General features: G+C 44.8%; 1 protein-coding gene across 1 annotated transcript in view; it reads right to left on the bottom strand.

Moving 5' to 3' along the window:
• Positions 1-20167, bottom strand: part of LOC137426137 (glutamate receptor 4-like) — a 457447-nt gene that overhangs the window by 252771 nt on the left and 184509 nt on the right. The window contains exon 11 of the mRNA XM_078772908.1: positions 4606-5042. Within this exon, the coding sequence (XP_078629034.1) occupies positions 4606-5042 (437 nt within the window). The remainder of the gene's footprint in view (positions 1-4605; positions 5043-20167) is intronic.

Here is a 20167-nt window from a genome sequence, read left to right as displayed (position 1 = left end):
GAGGGGAAATTGCAAACACAATATCTCACCGATTGTGTATGTACATTTTCGTGCACACAGACACACATGTAAATAGGGTGTGTTGTGTTTGACCGAGGATAAAAAAAACTAACAGGCTGAATTCTCAATGCTGTGAAACGCTCTAAATAAACTCTGGTAAGATATCTGGCAGGTAGGGCAGCACATAATCCAAGTGGTGTGAGAATTGTTGGAGATCACAAAATGGTTGAAGCAGAAAAACCGAGGGTTGGTCAGTAAATGTGTGAATTGTCGTAGAAGTAGAAAAAAAACAAGAAACAAAATCATTTTAAATAGTAAAATTTCAACTAACTCCAGTGTGTTTATGAGCATCATGATCACTGTATTGGTATCCCGGAGGTTGCAGGGGCAATCGTGCTGAAAGCATTATGGTTGTAGAATTTGCACTCCGAGCTTCCGGAAATTGAGTTTGTCTCATTATAATGAGCATGTCATCATAAGATTATCAATAAAAAACCCAGCTGGTTCACTAATGGTGTCTAATTGTAGTGCTTGTCTACATTCTGTGCTTGATTAATATGCCCTCAGGGCAACTTTGCATGGACAGTAAAATTATGTCTAGAAAGAGGCAGAATCGCCCCATCTCATCCAACATAAAAATATAGCTTGGTTCTAAAACTTCTGTGGAACATTAGGGAATACCATGGGGAGGAGAAAAGTCCTCCCAAGGAAATGCCCTGCTGAGTGCGGTGATAAAGACTGATAAAGATGGTGCCATTGTTCCCAAAGTGCCCCGGGAAGTGACGGCACTTCCGCCAAGCTCAGTGGCTGTATTTGTCTCATCTAACAGCCCTGTGTTGTATCACATGTATTCGTCGATGTGTGCATGGGATGTGTGTAGCAGATCCACAAAGAGCCTTAAACCTTGTAGAAAAAGAAAAAGCATTTGTCGATTGTCAGTGACTTCTTGTCAGGTCATATACAATTATATGTATTATGTAGTGATCACAGTTGCTAGGATATAGGACCAGAAATTTATTGTATTTCCATGTATTTCCATGAATAGCTAAATTTTTACAAGTCACTGCAATCATTTGTGTTGTTGGTTATGGTCATTATGCTAATTGCATCATTGGCTTTTAAAGGACATCTCAATAATGGTGATGATCATCACACCAAATACATCCCAACACTTTATATATAAAAAAACTTGCAGGCCATTACAATTTTATTCCAAACCCAGGGCTAATATCCTTACTTTCTTGCAAATGAAAGGGGGACATTGACATGGAGAGGGGAAAAATATGACTTCTCTGGCTTTCGCAGGAATATGACCATCTACCCTTTACGTCTGCATCTTCATGGAAATTTTATCCCCTTTACGTCTGCAACTCCATGGAAATTTTATCCCCTTTACGTCTGCATCTTTATGGAAATTTTATCCCCGTTACGTCTGCATCTTCATGGAAATTTTATCCCCTTTACGTCTGTATCTTCATGGAAATTTTATCCCCTTTACGTCTGCATCTTCATGGAAATTTTATCCCCTTTACGTCTGCATCTTCATGGAAATTTTATCCCCTTTACGTCTGCATCTTCATGGAAATTTTATCCCCTTTACGTCTGCATCTTCATGGAAATTTTATCCCCTTTACGTCTGCATCTTCATGGAAATTTTATCCCCTTTACGTCTGCATCTTCTTGGAAATTTTATCCCCTTTACGTCTGCAACTTCATGGAAATTTTATCCCCTTTACGTCTGCATCTTCATGGAAATTTTATCCCCTTTACATCTACATCTTCCTGGGAATTTTATTACCTTTACGTCTGCAACTTCATGGAAATTTTATCCCCTTTACGTCTGTATCTTCATGGAAATTTTATCCCCTTTACGTCTGCATCTTCATGGAAATTTTATTACCTTTACGTCTGCAACTTCATGGAAATTTTATCACCTTTACGTCTGCATCTTCATGGAAATTTTATCCCCTTTACATCTGCATCTTCATGGAAATTTTATCCCCTTTACATCTGCATCTTCATGGAAATTTTATCCCCTTTACGTCTGCATCTTCTTGGAAATTTTATCGCCTTTACGTCTGCAACTTCATGGAAATTTTATCCCCTTTACGTCTGCATCTTCATGGAAATTTTATCCCCTTTACATCTACATCTTCATGGGAATTTTATTACCTTTACGTCTACAACTTGATGGAAATTTTATCACCTTTACGTCTGCATCTTCATGGAAATTTTATCCCCTTTATGTCTGCAACTTCATGGAAATTTTATCCTCTTTAAGTCTGCAACTTCATGGAAATTTTATCCCCTTTATGTCTGCATCTTCATGGAAATTTTATCCCCTTTACGTCTGTATCTTCATGGAAATTTTATCCCCTTTACGTCTGCATCTTCATGGAAATTTTATTACCTTTACGTCTGCAACTTCATGGAAATTTTATCACCTTTATGTCTGCATCTTCATGGAAATTTTATCCCCTTTACGTCTGCATCTTCATGGAAATTTTATCCCCTTTACGTCTGTATCTTCATGGAAATTTTATCCCCTTTACGTCTGCATCTTCTTGGAAATTTTATCCCCTTTACGTCTGCAACTTCATGGAAATTTTATCCCCTTTACATCTGCATCTTCATGGAAATTTTATCCCCTTTACATCTACATCTTCATGGGAATTTTATTACCTTTACGTCTGCAACTTCATGGAAATTTTATCACCTTTACGTCTGCATCTTCATGGAAATTTTATCCCCTTTACGTCTGCAACTTCATGGAAATTTTATCCTCTTTAAGTCTGCAACTTCATGGAAATTTTATCCCCTTTACGTCTGCATCTTCATGGAAATTTTATCCCCTTTACGTCCGCATCTTCTTGGAAATTTTATCCCCTTTACGTCTGCAACTTCATGGAAATTTTGTCCCCTTTACGTCTGCATCTTCATGGAAATTTTATCCCCTTTACGTCTGCAACTTCATGGAAATTTTATCCCCTTTACGTTTGCAACTTCATGGAAATTTTATCCCCTTTACGTCTGCAACTTCATGGAAATTTTATCCCCTTTACGTCTGCAACTTCATGGAAATTTTATCCCCTTTACGTCTGCAACTTCATGGAAATTTTATCCGCTTTACGTCTGCAACTTCATGGAAATTTTATCCCCTTTACGTCTGCAACTTCATGGAAATTTTATCACCTTTACGTCTGCAACTTCAAGGAAATTTTATCCCCTTTACGTCTGCATCTTCATGGAAATTTTATCCCCTTTACGTCTGCAACTTCATGGAAATTTTATCCCCTTTACGTCTGCATCTTCATGGAAATTTTATCACCTTTACGTCTGCAACTTCATGGAAATTCTTACCCCTTTACGTCTGCAACTTCATGGAAATTTTATCCCCACCCGATACACCCTATACACTTTCCTTCCCTCCATTCTCCTCTCTCCAAACCCACTCTCCATCTTCGCCCTTCGTACTCAATTAACATCTTCCGACGTTTTGAACACATAATCATGATTTTTAAATGGCCATTATTTTCAAGTATTTCATCACAGACCGATTTCAAAATCAAAGAAGGCCTCAAGAATGGGAATCATTTACGTTAATCCTGTGAAGAATATGAAACATTTCCGATCAAAAATTACCCAGTGAATGATAAATCTAAATTCTATCATTTGCTTTTCCAATTTCCTTGTGCTTTTTCAAGTATAAAAAATGATGAAAGGGCAGAAAGGCCAGCCTTATTACCATCATTTGAGCAGCCTTCAATCACACATATTTTACAGTGATTCAAAGCGAAATATTAATGCGCACAGCTGTACACTTGAATGCTCTTTCTGACACTTACAGCCATCCAAGAACAAATTTGTCTGTGATGTCATGAAAACCCATCTAAAAACGTGCATTTATGTAACAGACGAAATGGCGGGCAATTTTTAACTCAAACGACCTCCATTTATATATAAAACATTTTAAGTACAGCTTAGTCCTTTTGAATCACCCTTATTTTATTTTTCCACTTCTGTGTCAGGCTCAGACTTGCTGATCATCTCTTCTGGAATAATCAACAAGCCTAAGTTCATTTTATGGATCGGGAGGATGTGACATGTATCGGTTACACAATGACGAGCTCAGAGTTTGTGGTTTCAAAGTGACCCATCAGATAACAGATGCAACGGCTAATGTATACACAACATATTTGAAAACCTTTACTCATAGGAATCAATGTTTCTCATTGGTGTAGTGTCTCCCAATCCAAAATGCCTTCTGTTAACTAATGCAATTTGCCCAAGCATTCCCACAATCAAATGCCATATTCCATGGTCCATGGGTTGGTATTCCATTGTTTCTCAATAGCTTTGGAATTCAATGGAATGTACAATGATGTCTTCTAATGTTATTGCCCTTTGTGCAAGTACACAATAAAAGAAAAATCAATGATGCATTCTTCTCACTTGTAGCTATATCCAAGCTGAAAACTTTGGGAAAAACAAGTGCAATAGCTTAGGATACAGATATCCAAGGCTCTTGGTGTTTTGGTGCCTGATGTGGAAAAGGTAAGTGAAAGCGAGAGTGTTATGAAGAGTTAAAGTGTGCAGATCTCTCACCTTGGCGAGATATCACAACCTTGCTGCATAAAAGCACCAAGCGAAAACCACAGGCTGTTGAAGATGCTGAACTCATTGGATGATTCTACGGCAAGGCCACCTCTGTCAGGTGACGAGGACCCTCTTGCAGCTCCGGCTGCTACACCAGGTGCCCTGGTGCCTGTTTCCCGGCCTTCCGCCTCTTCGGGTGTGTGCCAGTCATAAGGACTGAAGCGACTCACAAGGAAGAGAACCACACTGACACCAATGTAAGCAAAAACGATGCACATCCAAATCTCATAGGCCAAAGGGTCGAGGAAGGAGAACACCCCAGGTTTTGACTTCTGTGGCTTCTTGATGAGAATGGAGATTCCAAGGCTCATGAAAGGTTTAGAGAAGTCAATTACTTCCTCACGCACAAGGGTGATGGTCAAAGGAGCTACAGCAATTTCTGCGTGCTGTGGGACAACACGTTTGGGTACTGCATGTTTATATTCTGAAGTATAAAATAGTCATATTATACAAAAAAATTGAATGCAGGAAAATGCCATTTTTCCCAACAAGCTCATGTTACATTTCCACACCTTCAATATAAAAAATGCGTATGCACAGGCTGTTGAATTAGGATTTATAAAAGTGGAACGTTTTTAGTTTGTACATTTTGCTTATGTGTTTAAAGCAAAGCTTATATTTTGACAAAGCAAAAGCAATTAAGTGATGTTGTTTGGTTAGAGCATGTAATTTTTCTGATGGAAATGCAAACATATCTGTCCATAAATTTAGGGATGATAGATCTCACTATATCTTTTTAAAATGAGGAGGTAATTGGGTGCTAATGCCTTGGCGAAATTTATTGATTGATATTGTCTCTCTAATTATTACTTTCTGCATTATTTGAAAATATACAGGGTACTCCACAAATTAGTTTACAGTGCCTCTTTTTGTTCTTACAAATGCCATAGCTTCAAATGACTGATCAGTGACATAAGTGTAGCAGAGCTGAATATATTGATGTAGTGAAGTAGTGGTACAAGTATGAAAATGCTCCAAATATGCAATAACAGTGGGGCACAAAACATGTAGAGCCTCACCCTTAGTATCTAGATTAATTACAAGGATTTCAAAGAAATTACAAGGAACTTCAATGCAGGTGTAAGTCATTTAACCGATTAAGGCTGCGCAACTTTTCTAATATATAAGTATCGACATATCACCACTCCTCAATACCCATCTAACTCAATTTTGAAACTATATACTCTTTCTACTGTCACTACCTTTAAAATAAATAACCAGTACAATCCTGGATGGGTCGCCACTCTGACGCTGGATACTCAAATGGCTTATTACCCCAGTAATCTGGTACTCATTTTGGCTGAAGGATGACAGGCTGAGTCAATGCACCTAACTAGTGTTATTTCAATGGCACAACAAGGGCTCAAACTCAAGACCCTAAGATCTGAAGCCAGCCACCTTAACCATTAAGTCACCACCAGGCTTGCCACTACATTTGCAGGGAGAGTATTCCATGTATTTATTATACTCTAAGTAAAATAACCTCTTACTACCATCCTAAATTTTGTTTTCTTTACTCTGAAATGGTGGCCCCTGGTCTGTCAATGTCCGTTCTGCTGAAAAATTATTCTGCACTTAGCTATGTTTAGCCGATACCCTTCATTGTCTTAAATATGTTGTTTTTTTCATTCAAAATAACATTTATGTTCCACAAAATAATTTTAAATAAAATTTACAATTGTTTGCATCAAACGGATGGCACCATCCCAGAAAAACAAAGCCTGTGGCAGAAACGCCATTATACATACAAAAGGAATATTCATAGCGATCAAGCAATAAACACAAGATTCATGCAACACTGACATTACATAACACAAAACACAAAATAAAAGTTTCACATAACATGTCATATGAAAGTGCAACATGTGTAGGCAATGTATAAAGCAAGAAATACCTCCCACCTGCTGTGACATCCAGAATATTCAGAATTCAAAAAATGCTTCAATCTACATTTAAAACTATTCAATGAGGGTGCATTTATTATGCCAATGAAAATGTTGTTCCATATTTTTGGAGCTGCAAAACGAATATTATGCTGAAAGGAAAGAGGATCTCGTATCCTATTGATGATATTCATTGTTAAAATAAAATAGTTTACAAAAATGAATTGGGATAAATTTGTTTACATAGTGGTGCATTAAAATACTTTGTTGGGATACAGTAATGTCATTAAGTTTCAGTAACTTCAAATCAGGAAATAATTGGTCTCAGTATCGTATGTTGGATTTCTGTTGTCAGGTAACGAGGGCCTTTCTCCACTTTATCATCAACAGTTCGGTCGGTATAGTTCTAGGTGATACACGAGGTATGAAACAAAAAAATATATTTTGCAGTACAGAAAGCTTTCTCATATATGACTGGAGGGTACTTCCCCAAACTAAGTTGCAACAAGAAAAAATATGGTAAAACTGGCATGCCATAAAGCATATGCAATACATCATCTGGAAGTATCTCAACATATAAATGAAACCAATGTTTTTGTAACTTTTTTTTCTACTTCAGAAATGTGAGATTTCCAAGATAAATTAGAATCAATCAACTTTGCCCAATAAACTTTGCTCTTTCAACCTTTAGGATTTCTTCATTATTCAAGTATATTTTAACACATACAATTCCATATTTTGTTTGGCAATTTAATTAATATAATTAATTGAATTACCAAACAAAAGGAAATTGTATTTTTTGGAATTCACTGAGAGCCCATCATCCTGAAACCATTTACATACTTTAATCAAATTATCAAATTATCATTTACAGCTTTACAGAGAGAATTCATATTGTTGTTGCAATAAAAAAATTAGTGTCATCAACATTCAACATGAAAAACAACAAATAAGATGCTTTATAAATATAATTTAAGTATATAATGACAAGCAAGACATCCCCAAAATGTTGATTTGTAGACTATTTTTATTTAGTGCACTGCAAGCGATCTTCAAATAACTAGCGAACCAGTCCTAGTTAAACCCACAAATGCCATACTGCTGCAATTTAGATAACATCATATTATTGTTAATCATGTTAAATGCCATTGACAGGTGAACAAATATACCAATTATGAATAACTTATTTTCAAAGGCATCAACAATTTTATTGGTAAGAACAACTAAGCAATAGATCTGAAATAATTAACATCAAACCCATAGTTTTTTTTTTTTTTTTTTTTTTTTTTTACAAAGACGTCATTTTTATCAAGAAACTTTATTATTCTTTTAAATACAATATTTGCCAGTAATTTAGAAAAAAAAGAGCACTGAAATTGGTCTATAATTGATTAACTCTTTTCTTAAAACCCACTTTAAAATCACAGTATTCTTAGAAATCTTTAGTTTATGTGGAAAAATTCGTTTACTTAATGATATATTAAAAAATATGACGTATTGGACAACTTATTGACTTAATTACAGATTTTATAACTCAATGACTAAATTCCTCAATGTCAGATGCTTTAATATTTTTAAACAACTTTGCAATATAACAATCAAGCATTTATGTAACAATATAATTCAATTGATAATATCTCAATTTCTGCAGCAGGATAAAAATACATTGTTCAATTACCAGTTTATGGACATTCACTTTTACCAAACTTTACCGTATTTCCAAATATTCACTTTGTCTTCTGCATTGGCCTTATCAAGAGTAGAACCCATTTCAGGAAATAAATTATTTATAGAATTTGCAATGTCTTTTGATTTTTTCATACTTCTTCCATTATAATGTGTCAATGTATTAGAATGGTCTCTATTCTTTTTGTTTAACAATAAATTAATGAATATTCCATGCACTATGCATTACTTTTATATTGAGAAAAATTATCCCTGTAAAATCTGATTTTAGCATATCTTATGATCGAATTTAACATATTTTTAAAAACTTTATATCTTGATTCACTCTTGCTTGAGAGTTTATGTAAAACATTTTTAGAGAGTTTGTTCTTATATTAAACTAGCAGAAGTACCCGGCATTGCCGGGCAGGGGAGGAGGAGGGGAGGGGGAAGAGGAGGGGAGGGGAACGGGGGGGAGGGGGGAGGGGGGGAGGGGGAGAGGGGGGGGAGGAGGAGGGGAGGGGGAAGAGGAGGGGAGGGGAACAGGGGGAGGGGGAGGGGGAAGGGGGGGAGGGGAAGGGGGGGAGGGGAGGTTGTGGGGGTGCCCGGGGGAAGAAGGGCCCCTCCCCCCCTCTCCCTTCCCCTCCCCCCTTCACCTCCCCCTCCCCCCCCTTCCCCCCTACCCCCTTCCCCCCTCCCCCCCTCCCCTCCCCTCCTCTTCCCCCTCCCCTCCTCCTCCCCCTTAACACCAGGGGGGTTGACTCAGCCTGTCATCCTACCGAGGTCGGCAAATTGAGTACCAGTTCACTGGTAATTCCCTGTGTGCCGCAAGAGGCGCCTAACAGGGTTGGCGGCACGAACCTGGAAGTCGGAACTCATTGTCGTCAAATAAATGTAGCATGTATGTTTCACTCTCTGTCACATGCCGTTGGTCCCATGTCAATCGGATGAAGTTGAAAAATTAACATTACGAAGTTTCTCTGGGACGTACTGATTCCGAATAATTAAGTTGAAAAATTAACGTTCCGAAATACGCTAATTACGCTAACAGAGGCGCTGGCGCTGCGAAGCGCTCAAGGGAGCGCTGCGCTCCCTCCCTTCGATTCCCTCCCTCTTCTGCTAGCGCTTCTGCGCTAATATGCTAATTTTAAAACCCGAAGTTTTTTAAAATTTAAGGTGTGCTGTAGTTGCTCTGAGACGTACTGATTCCGAATATGCCTTTGGTTTTTCTCTGCCATGAGTAGTTCTCGAGTTATAAGAAGACAAACAAACATACTTTACTGCTTTATATATATAGAAGTTGGTACGATTCGGCCAAGGAATCCCAGAGATAATTGCAATTAAGTGAGCCGTGACGTCACGGAACGCGCCGCCGGTAATATATTATAATTTATGGTAATCTATGCAGCACGACATGGTCATCACGGAAAACAAGGCGCCTTTGCCGGCGCAAAACGGCTCTCCCAGGGTCAAACTCGGTATCGTTGTGAGTGCACGGATCAGCCCTTCAAGAAAAAGTTTATTTTGTAAAAATCGAACCACGCGTTAAAAAGATATGACTGGTTTTGTTCGCCGGCACGTCGGCGCTCGAATCGGCTCGCGATAAAATCCAACACGTCCTTTGTCGGGGTCGTCTGAACCAACCACGGGGCCTAGAAGGCTGGGACTGGTCTCAAAAGTTAGGTCTCGATCATATCTCGTAATGCTGGAAGCTGCACGTCTCTGTGATAATCTTGTGGACCATGACAAGAGATCGTGCGAGTCGCTCGCAACGGCTTCAAGCACTTCCGCATTCGACCATTTCATGAACGCCATACGCCCCGCCCATCAAAGCGCGTACGTATTAAACGAACATACAGTGGCCCATGTGTCGTCATTTGCGCATGCGCCAAAGTCTTTGCAGGAACATGAAGCATCGGAACAGCGCATTTGCGCATGCGCAATAGTGAGAACCGCCTGTGCACCATTACGCTAACAGAAGCGCTGGCGCTGCGAAGCGGTAGAGGGAGCGCTGCGCTCCCTCCCTTCGATTCCCTCCCTCTTCTGCTAGCGCTTCTGCGCTAATACGCTAATTTTAAAACCCGAAGTTTTTTAAAATTTAAGGTGTGCTGTAGTTGCTCTGAGACGTACTGATTCCGAATATGCCTTTGGTTTTTCTCTGCGATGAGTAGTTCTCGAGTTATAAGAGGACAAACAAACAAACATACTTTACTGCTTTATATATATATTATATAGATGGATGATAAAATTCCTTCATAATCATCCATGGCTTCAATTTTTTTAGCACTAGTTTTATTTCATGGACAGTATAATTATCATATAGGGCTGACAGGATGACCGAGAGGTATGCACTTTCACACCTAAGCCGTCTCGCCTGGGTTTGAATCCTGACTCCACTATAAACTGTCATCCCAGTGTTTCACTCTCAGCATTAAAAATCAAAACCGTGGAAAGAACTTCATATGAGGAATTCTGAAGTAAAATTAGCTCCTTGCATTACAAGTATAACTTCTTTGTAGGTTAATTTAATAAATGCCTGCATTAAGACAATATATGCTACAAGAGATCTGTGTGTGCGTTTGTGTGCGTGTGTTGCCATTTCTCTCAGTGATGGGCAAACAAATCATTATCAAACTTTCAGTAGTTCATTAGTGAGTGCCGGGAGTGTTTTAGGCAGAAAAAGTTGAAAATTGAAAAAAAATTGCTTTCTAATCCCTAAGTCTTTGTAGCAATGTGAAAGGTAATTTTTTCCCATGCTAACCCTACAAAGAGAGTAATCGCGCACTCTCCAATATTAAATGATCCCCGACCCCAATCTTTAGTGGGTGTAGGGAATTGTTTTAGGCCCCAGCCCAAAATAGAAAAAAACAAAATTGGATTTTTTGCAAAAGGCCAACAGGATTAGCACAGCACTGGGAAATGCCGGGTACCCGTTAGCAAACTATGGAATACCAAAATGTGACCCTTGTGAGCATGCATTGAAACATTATAGAACGTATACTTTGAGAACAAAATACAAGAAGACACAAAAGACATTTTCACGAATCACAAAGCATCCGTTTCAAACTAAATTCACATGTCTGTCAATTTTACTGGATATCAAAGAAGATAGACACCACATATATCAAATAATTCTCTCTTGGTCTATAATTTTTCTAAAAAAAAATTTTTTTTTTTTACAAGTCGTAACCTATACACTTTGAGCTGGGATAGTAGGTCCATTCTTACTGTGGGTTGGTCTCTGTAAATCGCATATCAAATCTGATAGCCTTAAGCACTGTAATTCCAGTTTCCATTGTGTTTACTTTGATTTGGAAACTTTGATTTGATTGACTTTGACTTTGACTTTGACTTTGATTTGGATTTGTGTTTACTTTGACTGTGTTTACTTTGTTTACTTTGGATTTGGATGCTCGTCCGGCATCCCGAGCATCCCGAGAGAGGAAGACAAATGATGAATTGCGAAAGATGATGGGAATAGAGCCTGTGATTGCTGCTGTGAAGAGGAACAGGTTGAGATGGTTTGGTCATGTGTTGAGGAAGGATGAAAGTGACTGGTTGAGAAGAGTGATGGAAATGAATGTAGAAGGAAGTAGAGGACGGGGAAGACCAAGAAAGACTTGGCTAAAGATGGTGGAAGAAGAAATGCGGGCAAGGGGGTTAACAAGGAGAGATGCAGAAAATAGGGCAAAATGGAGAAGATCGTCATGGGGACCGCAAGGCTAACCCCCGCTCTAGCAGGGAAAATGGCCTTTAAAATGCATGTTGTTTGTTGTTACTTTGATTTGGACTTCGTTAACATATCTTTCCAAAAATCCTTGCTTTGTTCCTTTTCCTCGGTGTTCGAGAATCAGATCGTTGCAGACAAGATTAAATTCTCATTGATTTGTTATGCTTCTTGCGAAACGTTTGGCCGTTTTTTTCCAAGTCGTAACAATTTGCTTTGAGCTAGGGTGATAGGTCCATTTGTATCACGAAAGGTGGGTGGGTGTCTGTACAGAGTGCCCTGAAAATCACTTTAACCCGCTAAATTTCTCACACGTCCCTCCCTCCCTTCCTCTTTGCCATCCCCCGCTGCCATAGTGTGAGGGCATGATGGAGCACATACAGATCCAATGACTGATTAATTACCCAGTACACGAAGTGAAATTCGGGGGTTAAGCAATTCGTTCACGTTGTCTGTCTGTCGGTCTGTCTACAGATGCCAGTCTATGATCGAGGAGCTACTTAATTTCAATTGGATTTTAGATTTTGAACACTGTAGAACGTGAATCAGAACACGGCCCTGCAGTTTAGCAGCACTTTGGCTCTGAATTTGGCAAATTGCACGGAATCTCATCCCGAGCACGCTTGCACACGAAGGGGTGAGGTAATTTTTTTCTAGGCTGTAAAGCTGCTTCAATATTTGGCTATTTACTTTGTTTCATCCATCCGTCCATCAGTAATGACGAAGAAGAACCTTGCTACCCCACTGTGTTTAATTCTAAAGGGTAATTCGAATGGGTTCTAAAGGGTAATTTCTAAAGGGTAATTATAAAGGGTAATTTTATAGGGTACATTTTAAAGTTCTAAAGGGTAATCTAAAGGGTAATTCTAAAGGGTAATTCTAAAGGGTAATTCTAAAGGGTAATTCTAAAGGGTAATTCTAAAGGGTAACCCGAAAGGGTAATTTCTAAAGGGTAATTCTAAAGGGTTCTAAAGTTGTCAAAATCTAGCCAGTTTCAAAGTTGGTTGGCATAAGAATACACCAGGAACTTTGGCACCGGAGGACACTATTCAGCCCTTCATTTCATCAATTTATATTTTCCACATGAAACATGAAATTATTTTACCCACCTCGCAATTCAATTCAAAAAGCAGACATCATATCCTGTGAGCTTGTGGATTGAAGATGCTAGTCTAAAATGACAGCACAAGTTAAGTGAAGCACGAGCCAAATGCCTGAACGACTGAAACATGCCTGCGTTGTTCCGGCATTGTTTCTGTTCTCATACATTTATATTTTCTACGGCGTAGCCTGTAGGGCAATGCCGTCTGTAACAGCCGTTTCTCCGTCTGGTGGATATACAGTCACGTGAAAAAGTAAGTACACCCCATGTAAAGTTTTGACTTTTTCAACATATTTCAACATACAGCTATTTGATCTTCATTTCAACAATATTGAAAGATAAAGGTGATATAATATAACAAATATCATGAAACATTTACATTTTGTAGTCCATTGTATCATTAAAATAAACATAAATGCAAATTTCGCACGTGGAAAAAGTAAGTACACTCCTGAAGCGCGGTGCTACGCGCGAGACTTGCTACCAAGGAGGAAGCGGACAACGCGGTTAAACAAAAGTGTCTTTATTGACAAGAGGTCACTGTAGCACTGGCGCGCTCCGGGCTGCGCGCCCAGTGTATATCCTGAGGCCACGCCTACCCCTCGGGCGTGGCCGCCGCCCACTTGGTGCGCAGAATGATGTCACCACGCCAGTGGGCTTTCGTGTCCACCACACGCGCCCCCCCAGAATTCCCGCGCACCTGGAGGGACAGTTTGCGGGGCAAACGGATGACCCGGCCGAAGCGCCCTCTGGCGACCGGCGGCGTCCGGGGTGCAGGGATGCCAGCTGGGATGCCTCCGGCTGCGCCCGGGATGGGTGCAGGACCAGGGGGCGGCGTGCCGGCGGTGCTGGGCGGTGACGGGGGACCGCCCGCCGGGGGGCGGCCCCGACGCGGCGGCCGAGCCACCGGCGGTGGGTGGTCCACGTCGAGGTGGGCCAGCTTGAGTCGATCCACCGAGACGCGGTCGGGAGTACCGCTGACATCCAAGGTGAAGTATTTCACCCCGGTCTCCAGCACGCGGAAAGGCCCGTCATACGGGGGCCACAGTGGTGTCCGGTGGGCGTCGTGCCGGACGAAGACATACTCCGCGGTGCGAAGCTCCGGGGCGACGTGCGTGGGTGGGTGCCCGTCGTGCGCGGTCGGCACCGGGGCGAACCTCCGGGCGGTCTCCTGCAGCGCGAAGCGCTCCTGTTCCACGGACCAAGGTGCCGTGGGGTCGGGGAGGAACTCGCCCGGCACCCGCAGCGGTTGTCCAAAGACCAACTCCGCCGCGGATGCACGCAGGTCCTCCTTGGGCACCGTCCGGAGGCCCAGCAGGACCCAGGGGAGCCTGTCGACCCAGCCGCCGTCGCGAAGGGTGGCCCGGTGCGCGGCCTTCAATGAGCGGTGGAACCGCTCGCACAGGCCGTTAGCCTGGGGGTGGTAGGCCGTGGTGCGGTGCAGCTGGACCCCGAGCCCCCGCGCGATCGCCCCCCAGAGCTCCGAGGTGAACTGGGGGCCGCGGTCGGACGAGATGTCCGAGGGGGCGCCGAACCGGGCGACCCAGGTGGCGATGAACGCCTGCGCAACGTCCGCCGCCGTCGTTGATGCCAAAGGCACGGCCTCCGGCCACCGGGTGGTGCGGTCCATCATGGTCAGGACGTGGATGAAACCCCGCGAGGGGGGCAGAGGTCCCACCAGGTCCATGTGAACGTGGTCAAACCGACGTTCCGGCACCGCAAACGGGGCCAATGGGGCCTGGGTGTGTCGGTGCACCTTCGCGCACTGGCATGCGAGGCATGTCCTGGCCCAGCTGCGGACGGCCTTCCGGAGGCCATGCCAGACAAACTTGTCGGCGATCAACCTCTGGGAGGCCCTCGTGCCCGGGTGGGACAGGCCGTGGATGGATTAGAAAATCCGGCGCTGCCAGCCCGCGGGCATGATGGGGCGAGGCCGCCCAAGGGAGACGTCGCACCAGAGGGCCGTGCCCGCGCCGGTGAACGGCACCTCGGTGACGCAGAGGCCCGTAACGGCGGTCCGCAAGGCCTGGACGTCGGGGTCGGCGGCCTGGTCCGCCGCCAATCCGGGCGTAGTCGATGCCGAGGTGGACCGCGTGGGCAACGGACCGGGAAAGGCAATCCGCCACTGGGTTGTCCTTCCCCGCGACGTGCCGGATGTCCATCGTGTATTCGGACACGGCCGAGAGGTGACGCTGCTGCCGGGCCGACCACGGCTCGGCGACCTTGCCCATCGCAAACACCAGTGGCTTGTGGTCGACGAAGGCCGTGAAGGCACGGCCCTCGAGCAGATGGCGGAAGTGCCTGACCGCCAGGTGGAGCCCGAACAACTCGCGGTCGAAGATACTGTACCGGCGTTCGGGCAGGCGAAGCTGCCGGCTGAAGAACGCCAGCGGTTGCCAAGCTCCACGCACCCATTGCTTGTGCACCGCGCCCACCGCGTAGTTTGAGGCGTCGGTGGTGAGGGCGATCGGTGCATCGGGCGCCGGGTGCGCGAGCATGGTGGCATTACCCAAGGCGAGCTTCGCGCCCATGAACGCCGCATCCATCTGCTCGGTCCAGGTGACGTCACCTTTGCCTGGCTTCCCCCGGAGGGCCTCGTGCAAGGGGTGCAGGAGCTGGGCGATGCGGGGCAGGAAACGGTGGTAAAAGTTTACCATGCCCAGGAACTCCTGGAGCCCCCTGATCGTACGGGGGCGCGGAAACCCTTTCACCGCCTCCACCTTGGCCGGTAGGGGGACGGCCCCGTGCCTGGTGACGCATTGCCCCAAAAAGTCGATTTCGGCGACACCGAACCGGCACTTGGCGGGGTTCACGATCAGGCCGTGCTGGCCCAGACATGCGAAGAGCGTGCGGAGATGGTGTAGGTGCTCTTCGCGGGACGCGCTTGCGACGAGGATATTATCCAGATAGACGTAGATGAAATCCAAGTCGCGCAAGACGCTGTCCATGAGCGGCTGGAACGCCTGAGCCGCATTCTTCAAACCGAAGGGCATCCGAAGAAATTCGAAAAGACCGAACGGCGTGATGACAGCCGTCTTCAGGATGTCCTCCGGCCTGACGGGGACCTGGAGGTAACCGTGTATGAGGTCCACCTTCGAGAAGAAGGACATATTCACCAAGCGGGCGGAAAAGTCCTGAATATGGGGGACGGGGTAGCGGTCGGGGGTGGTGGCGTCGTTGAGACGGCGGTAGTCCCGGCACGGTCGCCATCCCCTGCCGGGCTTGGGCACGATGTGGAGCGGCGATGCCCAAGCGCTCTCGGAGCGCCGCACGATGCCGAGCCGCTGCAGCGTAGCAAACGCCGCTTTAGCTACCACGAGCTTCGTCGGCTCGAGGCGGCGTGCCCGGGCGTAGACCGGTGGCCCAGCGGTGGGGATGTGATGTTCCACCCCGTGCTTGACGGTCCACGCCGAGAAGGTGGGCCTCGTGAGGGCCGGGAAACGGCCGAGGAGGCGGGTGAATTCGTCCGCTGCCGGAAGCGTGCAGATGAACCTGGCCGGAACCGAGCCGCTCAGCAAGCCGCTCGGCGAGCCGCTCCATGACCCGCTCCGTGAGCTGCTCAACGACGCGGGCAACGCGCAAGCGAGCGAGCTGAACATCTCAGCCTGGACAAGCCTTCTGTGCTTGACATCGACCAACAGGCCATTGGCACAAAGGAAGTCCGCGCCGAGCAGTGCCATAGGCACGTCGGCAGTGACGAACGACCATCGGAAAACCTGCCCTCCGAACCGCAGAGAAAGGCAGCGTTTTCCGTACGTGCGAATGGGCGTACCGTTGGCAGCAAGCAGCGCGGGGCCCCGGCCCGCGGACTGCTTGTCGGACGTACCGGCGGGAACGACACTCACCTGCGCTCCCGTGTCACACAGGTAACGGCGCCCAGATAAGGTGTCCGTTATGTATAGGAGGCTGTTTAATCGGCCGGCGCTCAGTGCCACTACCGAGGGCCGGCCCGGGCATTTCCCGACCTGCCGAATGAGCACGGCGGGCGACATTGCCGAGCCTCGTGGCTGAACCTAGCGTGGAAATGGCACCAGGTTTGCGGTGAAGCCGGAGGCCGCGGTTTCCGCGGTGGTGGTGGGCGGGGCATGGCGGCCACCACGAGGTGACCACATTGGTGACTCCAACGTTTGGTCAGCCGTCACTGACCACCCGAAACCGCCACAGCCATGGCAACCAACGCGGTAGCGATAAAGCTCCCCGAGTTCTGGGAAGCTCAGGCAGAGATCTGGTTCCTGCAGGCCAAAGCCCAGTACAGGCTTTGACGCATCACGTCGGTCACCAATGAAGCGCGGTGCTACACGCGCGACTTGCGACCAAGGAGGAAGCGGACAAAGTGGTAAAACAAAAGTGTCTTTATTGACAAGAGGTCACTGTAGCAGTGGCGCGCTCCGGGCTGCGCGCCCAGTGTATATCCTGAGGCCACGCCTACCCCTCGGGCGTGGCCGCCGCCCACTTGGTGCGCGGAATGATGTCACCACGCCAGTGGGCTTCCGTGTCCGCCACACCCCTACATTTATCACTACTTCAAATACCTAAAATTAGAATCAGGTGCAACAGCTCAGGTGCAAATGATTAGAACATCGTTAGAGAGGATCTTGGAGGAACCTGTCTTATTTAAATCTCAGACATTTAGTTTGGTTTGCTCTTTGTTGTTGAAGTGTGCGGCGTCACCATGCCTAGATCAAAAGAGCTCTCTGAGGCCTTCGGAAAGAAGATTATAGATGCCTACGAGTCTGGGAAGGGATTTAAAAACATCTCCAAACAATTTGAAATCAATCATTCGACTGTCCGGAAGATCATCTACAAGTGGAGAAGATTCCAAACACTGCCAACTTGTTCAGGCCAGGCCGCCCCAGCAAGTTCAGCCCGAGAGCAGACCGCAAGATGCTGAAAGACGTCTCTAAGAACCCCAGAATGTCATCACGGGACCTACAGGTAGCTCTTGCCACTGTTGATGTCAAAGTGCACGAGTCTACCATTAGAAAGAGGCTGCACAAATTTGATCTACATGGGAGGTGTGCCAGGAGGAAACCTTTGCTGTCCAGAAAGAATATCAGGGCAAGACTAAAGTTTGCCAATGAACACCGAGGCAAAGACCAGCACTTCTGGAACAATGTGCTCTGGACAGATGAGTCAAAGGGAGAGCTATTTGGCCACAGTACCAGAAGACATGTTTGGCGAAAACCAAAGACAGCATTTGACCACAAGAACCTGATAACAACTGTAAAGCATGGTGGTGGAAATATTATGATTTGGGGCAGCTTTGCTGCATCAGGACCTGGGCAGCTCACCATCATAGAATCCACTATGAATTCTTCATTGTACCAGATTGTGTTTGAGGATAATGTGAAGCCATCTGTCGGAGAGTTGAAGCTCAACCGAAGGTGGACCTTGCAACATGACAATGACCCTAAACATACCAGTAAATCCACCAAGGAATGGCTGAAAAGAAAGAAATGGAGGATTCTGGAATGGCCAAGTCAAAGCCCGGATCTAACTCCCATCGAGATGTTGTGGGGGGATTTGAAACGAGCTGTGCATGCAAGAAACCCCTCAGACATCGCACAGCTGAAAGAATTCTGCATGGAGGAGTGGGCAAAAATTTCTCCTTGTCGATGTCAGAGACTGGTAGACAGTTATAAGAAATGCCTACTTGAGGTTGTTTCTGCCAAAGGGGGCAATACCACCTATTACAGCCAAGGGTGTACTTACTTTTTCCACATGCGAAATTTGCAGTTATGTTTATTTAAATTATGCAATGGACTACAAAATGTAAATGTTTCATGATATTTGTTATATTATATCACCTTTATCTCTCAATATTGTTGAAATGAAGATCAAATAGCTGTATGTTGAAATATGTTGAAAAAGTCAGAACTTTACATGGGGTGTACTTACTTTTTTCCGTGACTGTATGTCCCTTCCGCCGACATTGTGCGGGTTTTATTCCCTTTAAAATCTTTTTCTCTGCAAACAATGGTCCGATTGACACAACTTTTTTTACCATAAGAGTGTACCCTTCTGTAGAATTTTTTTTGGATAATTATGGCAGCATTTGGCACGTGGTATGGGCGCCATCTTTGTAAAACCAAAAAACTTTGCATCTCTATATCTCCGAAACTGCTCCATGGAAACAATTGAAAGGTGGCTCATTGCAAAGTACTCCCCATGGGGAACTACATATGTTAATGATGATGTCATAGGTGCCTTCATTATGGCAACATAAATCAACAAGTAGAACGCTTGATCTGATCAGTATGAAATTTCTTGAGCATAATCTAGGTATAAATTGATCAGAAAAAAAATTGATGAGGTCATCAGTCACATGGTTGGTAGCCACATTTTACAGCGTAGTCCATAGGGCAATACCATCTGGAACAATGTTTGTCTATCTGTCTGGTGTATGTATCCCTCACAAATATCCACCAATCAGAGCTGAAGACCGGGTGCCCCGTCATGGTCACATGACGTCCGTCATGGTCACATGACGGGGGACAACAAATCCCCCCACTCAGCAGATCCAAGACCGGCTACACCGTTGTTAGACTATTGGTCTTTTTTAATGCATGTCAGCATCTGGTCAACTTAGAAATGTGGCCTGCCCAAGAGAGATCATGGCTGAGAGTGAGACCCAATAATTTGAGCGACTGAACATCTTCGAGACGTTTGTTGAGAAAGTAGATGGGAGGGCCTGCAGTCCTTTCGGAGAGAGAGAGTGGGTGAGTGTGTGGGATATCTCCGGATTGAAAGACATGTTCCACGTATTTGATCAGATTGTAATTTGATCAAGGTCTGAGGAGAGGTAAGAGGCTGCAGCCTGTCTGACAGAAGGATAAAGGATGTCACGGTAGAGAGTGAGGTCATCAGCAAAGAGATAAAAAGGATTTTCCAGAGAGTCAGAAAGATCATTAATGAAGATTAGGAATAAAACTGGGCCCAGAACACTGCCTTTGGGTACTCAACCCTTGACAGCGAGAGGAGAAAAAAGATTTCCGTTGAGAACCACACGTTGGCTATGAGAGTTGAGGAAATTATTAATCCATGTGCGGAGTTGGCCTTGGATTCCTTAAGCAGACAGTTTGGAGAGCAAGGCAAGATGCCAAACTTCATTGAAGGGTTGAGGTATGTAAAAAG

This window comes from Myxine glutinosa, chromosome 1, assembly GCF_964187855.1.
Source record: "Myxine glutinosa chromosome 1, kmMyxGlut1.1, whole genome shotgun sequence".
Classification (NCBI taxonomy): Eukaryota; Metazoa; Chordata; class Myxini; order Myxiniformes; family Myxinidae; genus Myxine; species Myxine glutinosa.
Note: the sequence above shows the minus strand (reverse complement) of the source record. Positions and strands in the feature narration are given on the sequence as shown.